General features: G+C 38.3%; 1 protein-coding gene across 1 annotated transcript in view; it reads right to left on the minus strand.

Annotated features, from left to right (window-relative positions):
* RGS22 (regulator of G protein signaling 22) overlaps positions 1–14,797 on the minus strand; it is a 61,817-nt gene that overhangs the window by 35,372 nt on the left and 11,648 nt on the right. Inside the window, exons 4-10 of the mRNA XM_027903106.1 lie at positions 11,614–11,835; positions 7,788–7,873; positions 5,756–5,921; positions 5,148–5,304; positions 2,206–2,809; positions 1,486–1,647; positions 235–415 (exon numbers count right to left, since the gene is read on the minus strand). Of these exons, the coding sequence (XP_027758907.1) occupies positions 235–415; positions 1,486–1,647; positions 2,206–2,809; positions 5,148–5,304; positions 5,756–5,921; positions 7,788–7,873; positions 11,614–11,835 (1,578 nt within the window). The remainder of the gene's footprint in view (positions 1–234; positions 416–1,485; positions 1,648–2,205; positions 2,810–5,147; positions 5,305–5,755; positions 5,922–7,787; positions 7,874–11,613; positions 11,836–14,797) is intronic.

Below are 14,797 nucleotides of genomic sequence, written 5' to 3' on the forward strand. Positions count from 1 at the left end.
AACATCCAGGATGTAACTGAGAAGATAATGTGACTCAATGTATAGGAATTTGTTGCATAACATAACATAAATGTTACTGCATTTTTATATGTAAAAATCTTCAATATACCAGCTTGCTAAATCTTGACTTCCTCACAACCAAGTACTATATTCATCTTCCATTGAATTTAAGGATTTTTGACATTATTTTTGATGGGATAAAGCTTTGTTCTTCAATGTTGTGATCCTACTTACCCGAAGAAGGGAAGGTTGTAAGCCAGGTAAGCAAGACTTTTGGGTCAGTGGTAACAATGACACTAGTTGTGGGAAAGGATCAATGTCCACCCTCGGTCTCTCTTGACACGTGTGCCAGAACTTCAGTTTTGCACTAGCAGCTTCTATTGCTTTTGAATGAGTGACACAAAATCTGGGGCCCCTAGGGAGAAAAAAGCTAATAAGTAGAACTTTCCAAAACAGTGAAACACTGGGCTATTTGGCTTCTTCTTTTTTTTTTTTTTTTCCCAGTGATGTCATTTACAGTATCAAGATATGGTGCTACATGCACCTAGAATTAAAAATCAGTCAGTGTTAAAGATATGTTTAGACACTGCACGCTTCCAAATTTAAGAGCAAATGATACATAAACAAACTTAGGCAAATTCTGCACCATGACATGGTTGCCTTTCTATGATTCTGCAGAAGGATATGCCCCATCCATCCTACAGCAAAGAACAGGAAAGGATTGTAGGCCACAGGACAGAGACCACAGAATTACAGAATATTCTGAATTGGAAGGGACCCACAAAGATTGAGTCCAGCTCTTAAGTGAATGGCCCATACAGGGATCAAACCCACAGCCTTGCTGTTATTAGCACCATGCTCCAACCAAATGAGCTAATCTCAGAGTCGCTGTAGGGCTCCACAGCAAAATTCATAATTGCAGGTATTGCTTTATGACTGTAATTTGTTGACCCCCCTTGGGGAGGAGAGAACATCTTCAAAAATTCAGCCTATGTTTTGGAAATAGGTTAGATTTTATATCCTTACTTAACTTGTAAATATGAAAAAGTCATTTTTTACGACAGACATTGAACAGTAAAGTCTCAGTGTCAAATTCCGCATAGATATATATACAAAGCATCCTTGGAAACTTGAGAAGAGCAGTAACGGGAATAGATTAGGACAGAATTAACCTCCTGTGCCTGGAAGGGTTTCCCTATGCTAGAGACTAAAGTTTAGTTGAATGGTATCCACGGCAGAGACACACAGAGCAGTGTAGATGCTCCAGCAGAAAAGTACGAAGGGCTCAGTAAGGCAGCTCTACCTGGCTTCTCAGCAGATTGCAGTGTAGTTAAGGCTCAACTAAAAATTCATGTGTGTCATCGATGACATTGCTTCCAATAATTTCAATGGGATAAATGAGATTACATAAACCTAATAGGCTTATCAGAGAAAATGGAAGTCAGTTAAACAATAGAACTTTAGTTCCTGTCCGTTTATTCATACCAGTAAAGAAGTAAAGGTTTCACTACTTCAGGCTGAATCTGTCTTAAATGCCATATATTCCACTGATCTCCATGCAGTAGATCAAGTCTGAGTAATATTTCTGAAGTGAGGAAATAGTCTCCACTGCTCAGCAGGTACAGTTTTTTCATCTTACTGAGATGCCTGCAGTCAACAAAAATAGTCACATAAGTGTGTATCAGATGCTGTACAGAACTGAGAACAGTTCATCCTACTGACTAAAGTGCTGTCATGCAACATGTTTTTAATTGCAAGTGGCAGAAGCCAAAACAATTTTTCTGCAAATTAGAGACAGGTTGTGTATAAGATAAAATGTACAGTGCCTCAGAACAGACAATCAGAATCCAGCAGAGCCTCTCAATAAAGTGCTTCGTCATACTGAACGCCCTACTTGTGAATTTAATTTCTTTTATTCTTTTTTTTTCCTGTTGCCATCTGTTTTCCAAATCTCTGTCTAAAACAGCCTTAATAAATGTGGCAACTCTGACTTATGTAAGCTTTGCAAACCTGACTCTGCAAAAAGTTTTATCAGCTTCAGCAGAGTCATTCCAGACACACCTTGTCAGGACACTCAGGATTACTTTAATCTTGTCTATTCTTTTCAAACATTACAATTTACTCTGAAATCTCAAAACCTGCATTGACCTAGCTGGGTTACAAGTGTCAAAGCAATAAGAATAACTGTTAAATAATGAGAAATACCTTTGCTGTCTTGTAGTGTTCTTAAGAGCCTTTAGTCTTTCAATATCCATCCAGAGCCACCAGTACCTCTCCCCAAGCGTTCCTTTAATGAACTTCTTGAATCTTTCAAACTCATGTCTGTTGCCAGTGTCGTAAGTCCCGTGACTGATACACCAGGCAGCCCTGCTGTCTGGCCCACCACTCTCAGAACTTGAACTTAAACTTACTTCTTCAGGATCTCGTTTTCTTGCATCTCCCTTGGAGTCCAAGGCAGTAAATGGAGAAGAACTTAAGAGTGACTCTGCAGTACTACGGGCAACACTGTCACCAGCTGGCTGGTGAGTCAGTTCTGAAATGGGTTCCTTTTGAGTATAAGCTGGCATGAATTCTTCTGGTTTCTGAGAAGTTGTTCTTTCCTGTTCTTTTTCTTCTTTTGCTGCACTGTCCCATTTTGGGTCTAGATAAACTCTTAACTGCCTGTGGGAAGGAGGTTCAGCAATGGCCACAGCAGAGCCCTCCTCAGCCTTGCTGGATTTCTCACTAGTAGCATCAGCTTTTGCAGATGCAGTCCTTGAAGGGGAAAGGAAACTCTCTTCTTGGCATTCCTTAGACAGGGATCCTGCTTCTGCATTAAATCAGAAAAGATCATTGAACACCCTTTTGATTCAGGACTGTTCTCTTGTATATCAACATTGCCAAGCTAAAAAATGCAACATATTTATATTTTACTGCTCCAGAATAATCACACTACGTCATTTTGCAGAGGAGGGAATAGCAGAGGTGCTTCTGCCATTGCTATCTGCCTAGAAACTCAGCCCAGTGACTCAGAAACTCATTCCCTGTTGAATTTGAGCAGAGCAGCAGAGTTCAGGAAGAGAGTTCTGCCACCCAGAAATGGCCTCTTTCCCTTTAGAGATGTTTATAACTACGAAGTTCAGAGCAGTGGCCAGCCCTGTTTTTTTGGTCTACACTCCTCTATTTAATTCCTTTTACCCAACTCTTCCTCAACCCTGTGCCATTAAGCCTGCTCTGCCATCCTGGTCACTGAAAAAGAAACTTACTGCTTTAAATATCTTTTCTTATATATATATATATATAATATACTTGCTTAAATATCTTTTCTACTTCTGCCAGACTGTTGGAAAATTGATTTTTTCTGGAGCATCTTAGCAAAGATGACCTTGACTATACACACTGCTTAGCTAGCTTAATGCTACTCTCACTGTACAAGTCAGCCCTGTAAAACTGAGCAGAATAACTAAAGATATCATGAACAGCAGCAGAATCTAAGTGAAAGTGAAAAAAAACCCAAAGTCATAATTAAATTTAGGCTCTACAATAACTTCATATCATCTATCAATACAGAGTCTAAACTACAGAATAATCTGCATCTTCTGTATGTCACTAAAGCTAAGCTGTAAACTTTCACGCTCCATTGTATCACTAAGGCAAAACACTGTCCACGAGGAGACTGCTACAACCTCTGAGGATGTGCACCACATGAGGCTGTAACAGAAAAGGGTTAGATCTCTCAGATCCACTAAATTCACATTTGTAATGCTGTCAGCCTATGTAACCCTCTGTGGTGGTCTAGTCAATAAATGGCAATGGCAGTTAGACATTCCTTTCAACTTCTTCCAAAAATAAGCCACATCTAAAAAGTACTGGTCACTGTCACAGACAGTCACTTGGATTAGGAACATGACATAGAGATCCCCTGCTCTGCACTTACCTAGTATCTTTAATATCTATGGCAAAATATGTTGATATTAATATAAAAATCAGTGTGATTAAAATATCTTTTCTTATTTCCAAACTCTTTCAATTGTTTTCACTTGACAAAGAAAAATTTTAGCTTCTCAAGACAGGTCTGTGAAATGGAAACACGGAGACCTGAGGCAATTAGGAAGAGAGATACAACAGCTCCTAAGCAATAAAAAGCAAAGTGGCTCAGGGGTTGTTCAAGACTTTAGTTGATAACCCTGATGCAATTGAAGCAATGAGAAAGGAATTTAAATTGGATTGTCCAAGCAAATACCTTCAGCTCTAATTGCACTAACTGAACTCTAATTGCAGACTGTCTCTGCGAGAATGGTGCATTTTTGACCTCTCTGTTCAAAGCACTGCCCAAATCAGTGCTAAAGTCATGAGCTGCAAATAAGTGTGACTCAAATAACTTCATTAATAATCCATACATCAGCAATATATTTTCTGGGGTGATCCTCATGGTTTGGGGAAGAAGGCAGACTTCTGGAGTTATCATGTCTTCCAATTTTCCATTCAGCCACTGGACTCCAGGGTCCCAGCAGTACAAAGTGGCTGTTTTTTTACTCTGAGAATGGGAGAGAGAAAGCTCCTAACATGAACTGAGGCTTCTCTGTTCATCTTACTACTGTGTAAAAAGCAAAGACAGGGCTATGCAATCGGGTGTATGTCCATACGTGCATCTGTATGCATATCATTCTCCCAGAACCTTTGAAGCCTGCTAAAAATTTCAGTTAAATTTGGAGATAGACAGGAATCCAAATTATTACATTTCATAAAATTCCTAAAAATTGGCAGTCAAAAGACCCTTAATGCCCAACATAAATACCTTAAGAAGATGGCTGCAACACAAGTTATACATTATCAAATACCCAAAGAATCTAGACAAGAAAATCTTACAAAACACATGAAATGGGGGAAAAAAGCAAAAAAGCCCTCAACTAAAACTTACATACATACATACATACATAGAAATACTTGAGAAAAGAAGCTACTACTATCACAAAATTACTTGGCTACTAGATTAAGTTTTCACCTAATGTCGCAGCTATGGAAAGAAACAAATGCTGTTCTGAAGCCTCAGATACCACGTGATAGTCAGAAGGTAATAAGTGGAGTTTGCAACAACTCCTTGTAATGTCTTTCCTTTCCACCTAGTCAGAGTTGTGCTATAAACCATAGGGTTACTTGTTACTTACCCAGAAGGCTATCTTTCTCACTTAATGATCTGTCTCTTTCGTACTGAATATTTTGAATTTGACTAGAAGCTACAGGGTGTGTAGATGAGTCCGTAGTTCTCATGGAATCACCTTGTTTTGCTAATGTAAACCAATCCTTCACCTGAGAAACTGTAGCCTAGGAAAAGAAATGTGATAAATTTCTTTATTTATTGCAGTATTTCTGAGACCACAGGGCTTACTGTCCATGATGATTTTGTGCAGTCTGTTTGTGTAGACTTCTCTAAGGATAGTTGCCAGTGAAGAGAGCTGTATGATAGGAGCTGAGCATACTTGTAATACAGATTCTGTTTAACCTGTATTACAATGTTCGGACCTTCTTTTATAGTACAAAGAATTTTCAATATAAAAGCTTTTCAGAGAATCATACAATCATAGAATGGTTTGGGTTGGAAGGGATCTTAAAGATCATCTAGTTCCAACTACCATGCCATGAACGGGGAACCTTCCACTAGACCAGGTTGCCCAGGAATCAGTTGTCCCATCAGGTTGTGACCTCAGTTACAATAATTTTACCCAATGTTTTCTATCTATCCTGATCTTACGCCCACTAAACATGTTTATTTTACCTGGCCAAGTGATACATAGAACTTCTTCATGGTCAATGAAGTGTCATTTTCCTCAGGATGGGGGGAACTTAGGTCTTGCTTCCTTATCCAGGGATCGTAGTCACTATCTATAATGAAATTCATGCCAGTCTTGCTCCATTCTACCTGGGATATCAATTTAGCTAGTCTGAAATTAAATGTTGAGATAATAGTTAACTTTAGCCCTTAATCAGAGAAACAGTTGATTTTTCCACAGAATAGGTAATTAAAAAAACTGATCCATCTAAAAATAAAATTTTTACAGAGAACTTCATGATCTGCTTTGTTCCTAGAGTAATAGAATTACAGAATATCCTTATTTGGAAGGGACTCACGAGGATCATTGAGTCCAACTCCTTATTATTTCAGCCTTCACCTGCTGTTACATATGTAAATGCCAGTACTGCCATTGTATAGTTCACCAGCTTTACAGATAGTGGCCTGCTTTGCATTATCAACCTCTATCAGTAAAACTGACTTCTGTTGGGATGATTTTTCATATATCTATGCAGTCTCAGGCCCGGTGAGAATACTTGAACATTCTGTTCACTAAAATTAAACTATCCTCCCAAACTGCAGAAGCCCTTATCACCACCAGACCCTACATCTCCAGTTCCTGATACATTCTTCCAGCAGTGATGCCACAGCACTGATCATACTTTCAGATGATAAGACAGCCAGCACTCTCATGTTCATCTGGCTGCTGTGTGAGGATCTTACAGCACTGAACAGCACTCCAGTGAACAGCTACCTCGTGTTAGTGTGAACGTGATGATGTTCAGAAAAGGCAATCTTAGAATCACATGATGATAGTGAGGATGCTCTGAGCTCAAGAATTGTGGAAGAACTTAATTAGGTTAGAAAGAAATACATATCCACGGGAAGATGGAGCCTATGCTTGAACCTACCCAGTGAATACCCAGGTGCATTTGTGCCCACTATTTGAGACAAAATAGGATTTAATTCTACAGTTGGAGTGTCTTCATCTTTAAACGCAAGTTTCCCTTTTAGCATCTGAATTTATCCTGATTCTGATTCAGGAAAGCATTTGAGCCACTGGCAGCAACTGAAATTATCTACATGTTTAAAGTTAGTTTTATATAATTCTCTTGGGTAACTCTGCTTGATCAAATAAATAGTTTGCTACAGCAGAAGACAAAAGTTAGTGTTTCACGAGGCCCAGATATGTATAAAACAGCTGCTACTAAAGGTAAAATGGAACACTCTCATGGTTTCTTCGTTCTCTGCACACTTTTCCCCTCGAACTTAAGTGCAGTTCTCAGGTTATTGAAAATAAAAAACATTTTTAAATTTTTACTGTAAAAGTCTGTACCCCAGTAACTACCCTGTCATTACAATCAGCAAACATGAGTCTTGTAAACCATACTGCCAGCCTGCCTCTCATTTTGGGCCCCTGAAACACACTACAATTAGCAGCATCTAGACACAACCTTAAGGGATACAGAAGTAGATCCTCCCAAAAAGCACAGTAAACCTCCTGAACATCTGCTGAAAGAACATCTGGAAAAATACAGCAAGTTTATAACTGTAAATCATCCAGCTGTGCCATGGCATCCCACAGAGAACTTTGCTAAGGAACTCTGACACTGGGCCCAAAGACACAAAACTAATACTGGAAATAAAAAGGACTGGGTGCTTTTTCCAAATGGATTTCATGGATTTATAACTTCTATTTATATGGCTTACATATTGACTAAAGAAAGATGCATTGCTACCATGATATCTCTGAGATACAGCAATTTAGAAATCAGTAAGCCCCCTTCTTACTCTCTTTGTAATGGTGAAGTATAAGATGTAATTCACGGTCAAGGAAAATTACAGAATGATGAGTGAAAAAAATCACTGAATTTATTTTATCCAGATCACTAAAATGCTAAAATAATAAGGATGAGAGGAGGGCAAAAACTTTTTACGAGTGCTATCAAGATTAATTAAACAGAAGAGGATAATGTACAAATTTAAAACAGAAAGACAGAATAAAAGATTGCAATACCTGTATTCAAAGTAACAGTCACTTCCTAGAAACGCTGGAAGCCTTTCTTTCTTAATCCACTGAATTGCTTGTTCTCGATCAAGACACTATTAAAAAAGAAATGCCAAAATTTGCAGTACTCCTCATTTTCTTGTTTTGTTTGCCATGTAACTGCTTCTCTCCATCCCCCTTCTACAGAAGCATTGTCTCAGGAAGATAAATATACCGTAAACATCACTTTCATGCTGGGACAATTGAGCTAATTTACTTTCCTATTAAAAGCTAAAAAGGTCTAAATCCCATTTCACCCATTAGAGTACAACTTTTGTAACAAATCGTGTTTTTCCTTCAGAAATAATTTCTTCAGAATTGTGCTTCTACTGTACAATTCCAAATGCAAATTAATATAATATTTTCTACAATAGGAAATTGCTATTTTTCTGTTATCACATTTTATAACTAACTATTGCATTTTTCCTCTAGAATTTGAAGAGTAAGGAACGCTTAAATTAAGTTATATTCCCAGAGTGACAGAGTGGTGGATATTAAAAACAAAATCAAACAAGTAGAAATCCAATCAGTTACCGCCTCTCACGTTTCTATGTTGGATCATTGCAAAACTGCACTGCCCACAGCAATTCTCATAGTGGAAACATAACTGTCCTAGGACCTGGGCCCACCACAGATTTCTGCTCAGGCAACCTGAGCCTCAGTGTCTCATCAAAGAAGAAAGGAAGGTGCCTCCAAAGTGTGGTTTGGGGAGTGAAAGGGAGTGTTGAGCAGCAAGCTACACAGAGACAGTTCACCAAAAATGGATGCATAGGAACTTAACGCAGGGAGTAAGATCTCTGACTGCAGGCCACAGTGATCCATATCGGCTCCCCTTAGAAATGGCACACAGCACACTTCAATGGTTTTTAATAGCATACTTTTTCCACTTCTAGGCGATGACCTGTTTTATTTATCTGAGGTTTATTTTTTCTTTTAGTGAAGGGGAGATTAATGATTTTGAAGAATGCAGTAACCACCCTTGTCTATAAAAACAGGTGAAGTGTGGGCAAGGAGGGATACTACTTTCTCTATCAAGTAATCAGTTTATGTAGATCACAGTTTAAATTTTCTTACTATGAGCTAATATTCCATTAGGGGCAAGGGTTATTTCTGCCTCATATATATCTGTAGGGGATTAAAAAAATCTGAATTACTCAGAAAGTGGGTGGTTTCATTTAGAGAGAAGAAAATATTTCAAAATATGGAAAGCTTACGTTGGCAGTGGCTCATACAATGTAATTTGTGGAGATGGAGGCTAATTACTCCCAACCACATAGTGTAAGCTTCTTTTTGGAATTGACAAGCTTTTTTGAAATACAGAAGATAGTTTCTTTATTTTGGCATTTAATATTTATGTATTTACTGACTTACAGCCTAGTTTTTTATCTGAATGATTCATAACATGCTCACGTCTGTAAATGGCTGGTACACAAAGATATACGTAATATCAGAAGGAAAGAATCTCTACTCTTTCCATATCCCAGGAGAAAGATGCTACATTTAATCTGATGGGGTTTCTTACCTTAGTTAGCTTCCTTACCCGGTCAGTCTTAGGCCTTGCTAGGACCCAATCCAGCAAAGCTTTTAGCACGTGTTTAAGTTTAAGCATGTGTTTAACTTCCCTTGATTAAGGTTAAACACATACTTAAGTGCTTTGCTGAACTGGGGTTTCTCTGAAGTAAGGTATGTGGGATGCCAGCCAGTTTCTCTCCATAACTGTGATCAGTTCTACTCAACTCCACAGGTTTTTTTTCCCAGTGCAGTTTACACAAAGTTGATTTTTACTATTGATGAGAAGATACTTACTTCCATATCAATGATTTTCAAATGTGTAAGCACACATGCAGAGAACTATTGCTTATCTGTACATTTGTAACTGTCTGAGAAGGAAGTAAAATACAGAGAAAAATATCACTGCATGTATTTCTTAGACAAGATGTGCTTAAATTCAGGCTGTACCCTGAAAGACCTACCAGGATTTTCCAATCATAACTCCTTTTCATAAGTAACCTGCCAGTGATGGCCACTCAAAGTGACCTTTTGTAAGAAATGTAACATTCGAAGCAACTGCCACTCTCTTTGGTCAGTGTGAAGAAGACAGCCAAAGCAAACCAGACAGCATCACCCGCTGCCTGAAAGACCAAATCCTATTTGATTTGAACTGGACTACTTGATGCAGTTAGTCTGGGGTGGCTTCTTCTGAATCAGCCATTCTAATACAATGAATGAAGCTACCTTCCCTCACCTGATGCATTTGCAGTAACCATTTTGGGCACAGTTTCACGGGCCATTCTGCTCCAGCTCAGACTTTAGATGCCAAACTGAATTGGATGAGGCATCTACATTACCCATCCAGTAAAGGAGGAGTCAAAAATTAGAACAAATATCACCCTTTCCCACCAAAAGGAGAAGAAAGGATACTGCTCCTCAGAAGGCCATAATGCTTCCCCATTTATGGAAAATGGCCCAGAGGAAGAAACAGATTCTTAAAAAATGCAGAAACCCTGTTTCTCCAAAACACATGAAAGATGAAAGTAACAGTGAAATGGCTTTGAATTTGTCAAGAAAGGCCATGCCCAGTAGCAAAGATGTGAGGTTACCCAACAGGCAATGTTAGCAACACTTGCACAAACTCTCAAGAGTTTCCTCAGTCTGATGCTGAGAGCAAATAAGAAATTGAAAATAGCTCTCCTGCCTTTGTGCTCCCAAGCAAAGTATTTGTGAAAACAATTATTTAACATGGTAGGGATGTCTGTGGGCCTTGTCCTTTTGTAGCATTTGTCCAGTTTCAATGCAAACAACTGCAATATCACATTAGTATCATTTTGTTAAACAGCACTGCCTTTTGACCTCGCTCAACACTGTTTCTTTTCTGAAAATCATTAAGCTTATGCTGGACAAAGCAGCAGTTCGCTACAACTCCCTGCTCTTCTCTCAGCTTTCCAGCTATGATATAATTTAGAGGAGCCACTGCTAAAAATGTAGCAAGACCTTAGATTGGCCTTGAGTGAAATGATGTCATGTCAGTCACATCAATGCGAGGTAAGCAAGAGAGGAATAAAACAACCATCCCAGTGAAATATTTTATTTCCTCCAAAGCTACTGTTTAAAGGTAAACTCCCACATCTAATTATACCGACTCGTGTTCTCTGAGGTGCTTCGACTCCTAATTTTAACGTGCCTAATTTGGTGCTGAAGAGATGCCCTGAAAGTAGGCAGATAAGAACATCAAAATTGATACTAAGCAAGTATGAAACACGATTTTTTTTCTAAAATCCAACACATCTTTCCATTAATTTAGCTTTCTTGTTGCCAATGATTATTTTTTCTGGCCATTTCAATTGATGCTAACTATGTAAATCCTTTGGGAATTAATGGAAGAGAGACTTATGTGTTGCCAGACCACAGATGAGCTCATAGCCACACAAGGAAATTAATTAATAAGGAAAGACTGAGCTGCATTAGTTTCAGTCAATTTGCACATTCCAGGGATCACTAGTAAAGTAACTGTTGTCATAATATTTTTTCTTTTAATATTAAAAAGTATTCAGACCACACAGCTAAATCCTGCCCTACAGAATCTTCAAAATTCTGTGCTACAGGATGTACATCTGTAATTCCATTCACTTGTCTGCTAGACACATGTGCATTACAGGGCATAATTTGGCCCATCATTATGTTTTCCTAACATAAATTAACATTTTTCCCAAGCTACCAAGCCAAACACAACAATAATTACTGCCAGTATCTCTACAGTAAGATCTAAATATAAAGTCAGGGGCTATAAGATGCTTACCATAGTGTTGTAATTTGGATCCATATTGAAGGTTGGAGAAGCACTGTGCATTTTGGAGAGCTGCCCATCATTCTTTGCTTTCCTTAGAACATCATAAATGGGATTTGGAGGTTTCTGATCATGTAGATTTTTTTTCAGCTGGCTTTCCAGGCGTCGTGGGGCATAATTAACTACTTCAAAAACCCCAAAGTCTGAGTTAAACTTCACTGGCTGGGCAAAAGTCTACAAAAGAAGTTTGGAAAGTTTATGACATTGTAATAAGGGAACTCTCATTTAAGAAAGTTACTTTTTATAATACAGAGGCATCCTACATCCTACAAGCTGGTATTAAGAGGCTTCTTTCTTTTGGGGCCTGGAATAGTATTTTCTCTATATATTTGCTCTTCAGTCTTTTTGTTGTGTAGCTTTCCAAAGCATTCCTACTTTTTCTCTCAGCTATGCTTAATAGTGAAGAATTTAACTCATTCTAGATCACAGGCAATTCTTTTTCACTCACAAATAATAGATCCAGTATAAGAATGTCTTATGATACATAATTCACAGTGACTTTAGTAACTGTTCTGCAGGGAACAACTTACCTACAGGATCAGATCTCCAGTGTTATTCTCCCATTTGTTATCACCAACAATCAAGGCTTGAAAATATTAGCAATGAAGCTGATCTTCCAAATCTGAGATGCATTTGAGGAGGATAAATTCGAAGAGTTTCATATGTAGGAAAGGCTTTTCACCATATTGTTACTAGTAGGTCAAACAACTACCAAAACCCACGGCCTGCAGTAAATTTTATTATACATCACTAGTTCAGTCAGATACTGTTCAATATGGGACACAGACCAAACTTCAGCTACGCAATTCTGACTTTTGTCAACTCCCAAAAACCCACTGCATGTGTACACACTAAATCAAAGCCATCTTTCATCTTTCAAGCTCTCGTATTAGGTATTTCCCTAAAAAACTATCTTTCAAATTCACTTACTTGAAGAGGGAAAATACGGAAGGATTTCTCAAAAGTAGTGAGGGATACCCAAGACAGTTGTGAATATGAGATTATATCAGAGCATATGGGCATCTCCACACTCAGCTGGAAGATGAGAAGGCATGTTGTGTTTAAGGACTCAAGAAATTATTGGCCACATCTAGACCAAGAGCCAAAATTCATTTTGGCTTCCCTCCAGACAGGATCCCACCTGGTGTTTGTACAGTTGTCATTCCTCTGCACTTAATAAGATTATTTTATTTTTTCAAGCACTGTATTTTTCATTTCCTTGAACTTTTTCATAAAGCACAATATATGCATACATAGACATAATTCATATACATACTCCATATGCTGAATACATGTTACATATAATACAGAAATATATTACAGACTGGTTTTATTCTTCTTCACACCTGTATAAACCCAAAGTAATGATGTTAGTGTCAGTTATTTTGTTGCTTCTGTTTGAAGCTCCCTTGTAGCGCAATGCCCAGAACCATGTGGCTGCAACATGTGGTTTTAGCATTCCCTACTTATCCCATAATGTCTCACTGTGGAGGCTCAGCCTGGCAAAGCACATAGCGAGAGCTTTAAGTGTATGGTTACTGCCTATGACATCAGACCGTCACTGCTCAGAGCCGTGCACTGAATCGCACAAGTCTGTTCACTTGCCTAACTTCAGCAGAAATCATGCATTGGTTTTTGTTCTCTGACACCTTGTGCCTCTTTTGGCCTTAATTTTCTCCAGGGCACTCTGCAGGTTTTAGTGTTTTTTCTCCAGATGTACAGAACAGCATTTTAAAAAGCCTTCTACGTGTGGTACATTTCTCTACATTCAGATCTCCTCCCAATTTGCTATGTGCATGTTTCGTTTACTTTCAAACCTAATTTGGGTTGCTACCAATTTTAAGTGATTAACTGTGCAACCTTAATAGCCTCCAAATGTATTCTTCCCTATTTGTTTTCTCATGGTTTTTTAAAAAAGAAACAGAAGAAAGTACACTAAGAAACATGGTAGTTCAGCCTCTTAGGATTTGAAACTCTTGCTCACAGAAAAAATCAAACAAGATTCAAATTTTATAATGTAGGGCTAAGTGACTAGACATGACCAGATTATTTTAGTTCCATGCTGTTCAAGCTAAAACCGAAGCAAATACAATATCATTTCATCACATGCATCAACTTTTATTTAATCTTTTGTAACTTACTCTAGACCTAGGTTTTTGCAATACATACTCTATTTAGTGGAACAGAAAACTATAGCAACTTTAATGCAGTGAAGCAGATGCTAGTGACAATTTTTAACATGTAAAGTGTATTGCTATTTTGGGAGTCTAACTACCAATCATTTATAAGACAAATATACTAATGGAGCAGAAGAACATGCATTGATGGGATAGGAAGACTTCATACACTACATACTTGATTTAAAAGGTGGTTCTAAGTCCACACTTTTGGGGTTTGGACTAAGATGTAGTTACGCATTCCCAGGGGCATCAAAAGGCATGCATACATTTTGTACCAGTCAGAGAGTAGGCAGTAAACTTGACACTATAGGGCTGCATCTGGAATACTACATCCAGTTTTGGGTCCCCAGTACAAGGAGGATGTTCACATACACAGGAGGACCTAGCAGTAGCTTTACAGTATTTTTAAGGACAGTATTGAAATACGGAGCCAGGTTTTTATGGAGGTGCATGGTAGGAGGACAAGAAACCATACATAGAAACAGCAGAGGTCTCAACTGGATTATAAGAAAAAAGGCAGTTGTGGGATGATTAGCATTGGAATGGGCTGTCCAGAGAGATTATGGAATCAGTCGTTGGAAACTTTCAAGACCAACTGAAGCAAGTGCCAAGCAACCTGGTCTCAATACTAAAGCACTGACCCTGGTCTGAGCAGGAAACCAGACTACAGACTTCCCCAAAGCCCCCTTCAGACTGAGTGATCTATGATTCTGTACAAATCCCAAATTCAATCCAATAGAGCATCTCTCTGGTCTCTCAAACTAACATATAAGAGCATTTTAGAATAGATAAAACCTTTCTGGAAAAGCAAATTTCACTCACTTACTTAGGAAAACTAGAATGATAAATCAGAATATTTTTATAAGCATAATAAAGGCAATTCCCGACTTTTTTTAACTCATCACCACCACAAAAATAAAAGTGAAAATGTTATGACAAAAATCAAATGAGAACAC

This window comes from Empidonax traillii, unplaced genomic scaffold, assembly GCF_003031625.1.
Source record: "Empidonax traillii isolate 1590-97213 ecotype Southwest subspecies unplaced genomic scaffold, ASM303162v1 scaffold933:size234345, whole genome shotgun sequence".
Lineage (NCBI taxonomy): Eukaryota > Metazoa > Chordata > Aves > Passeriformes > Tyrannidae > Empidonax > Empidonax traillii.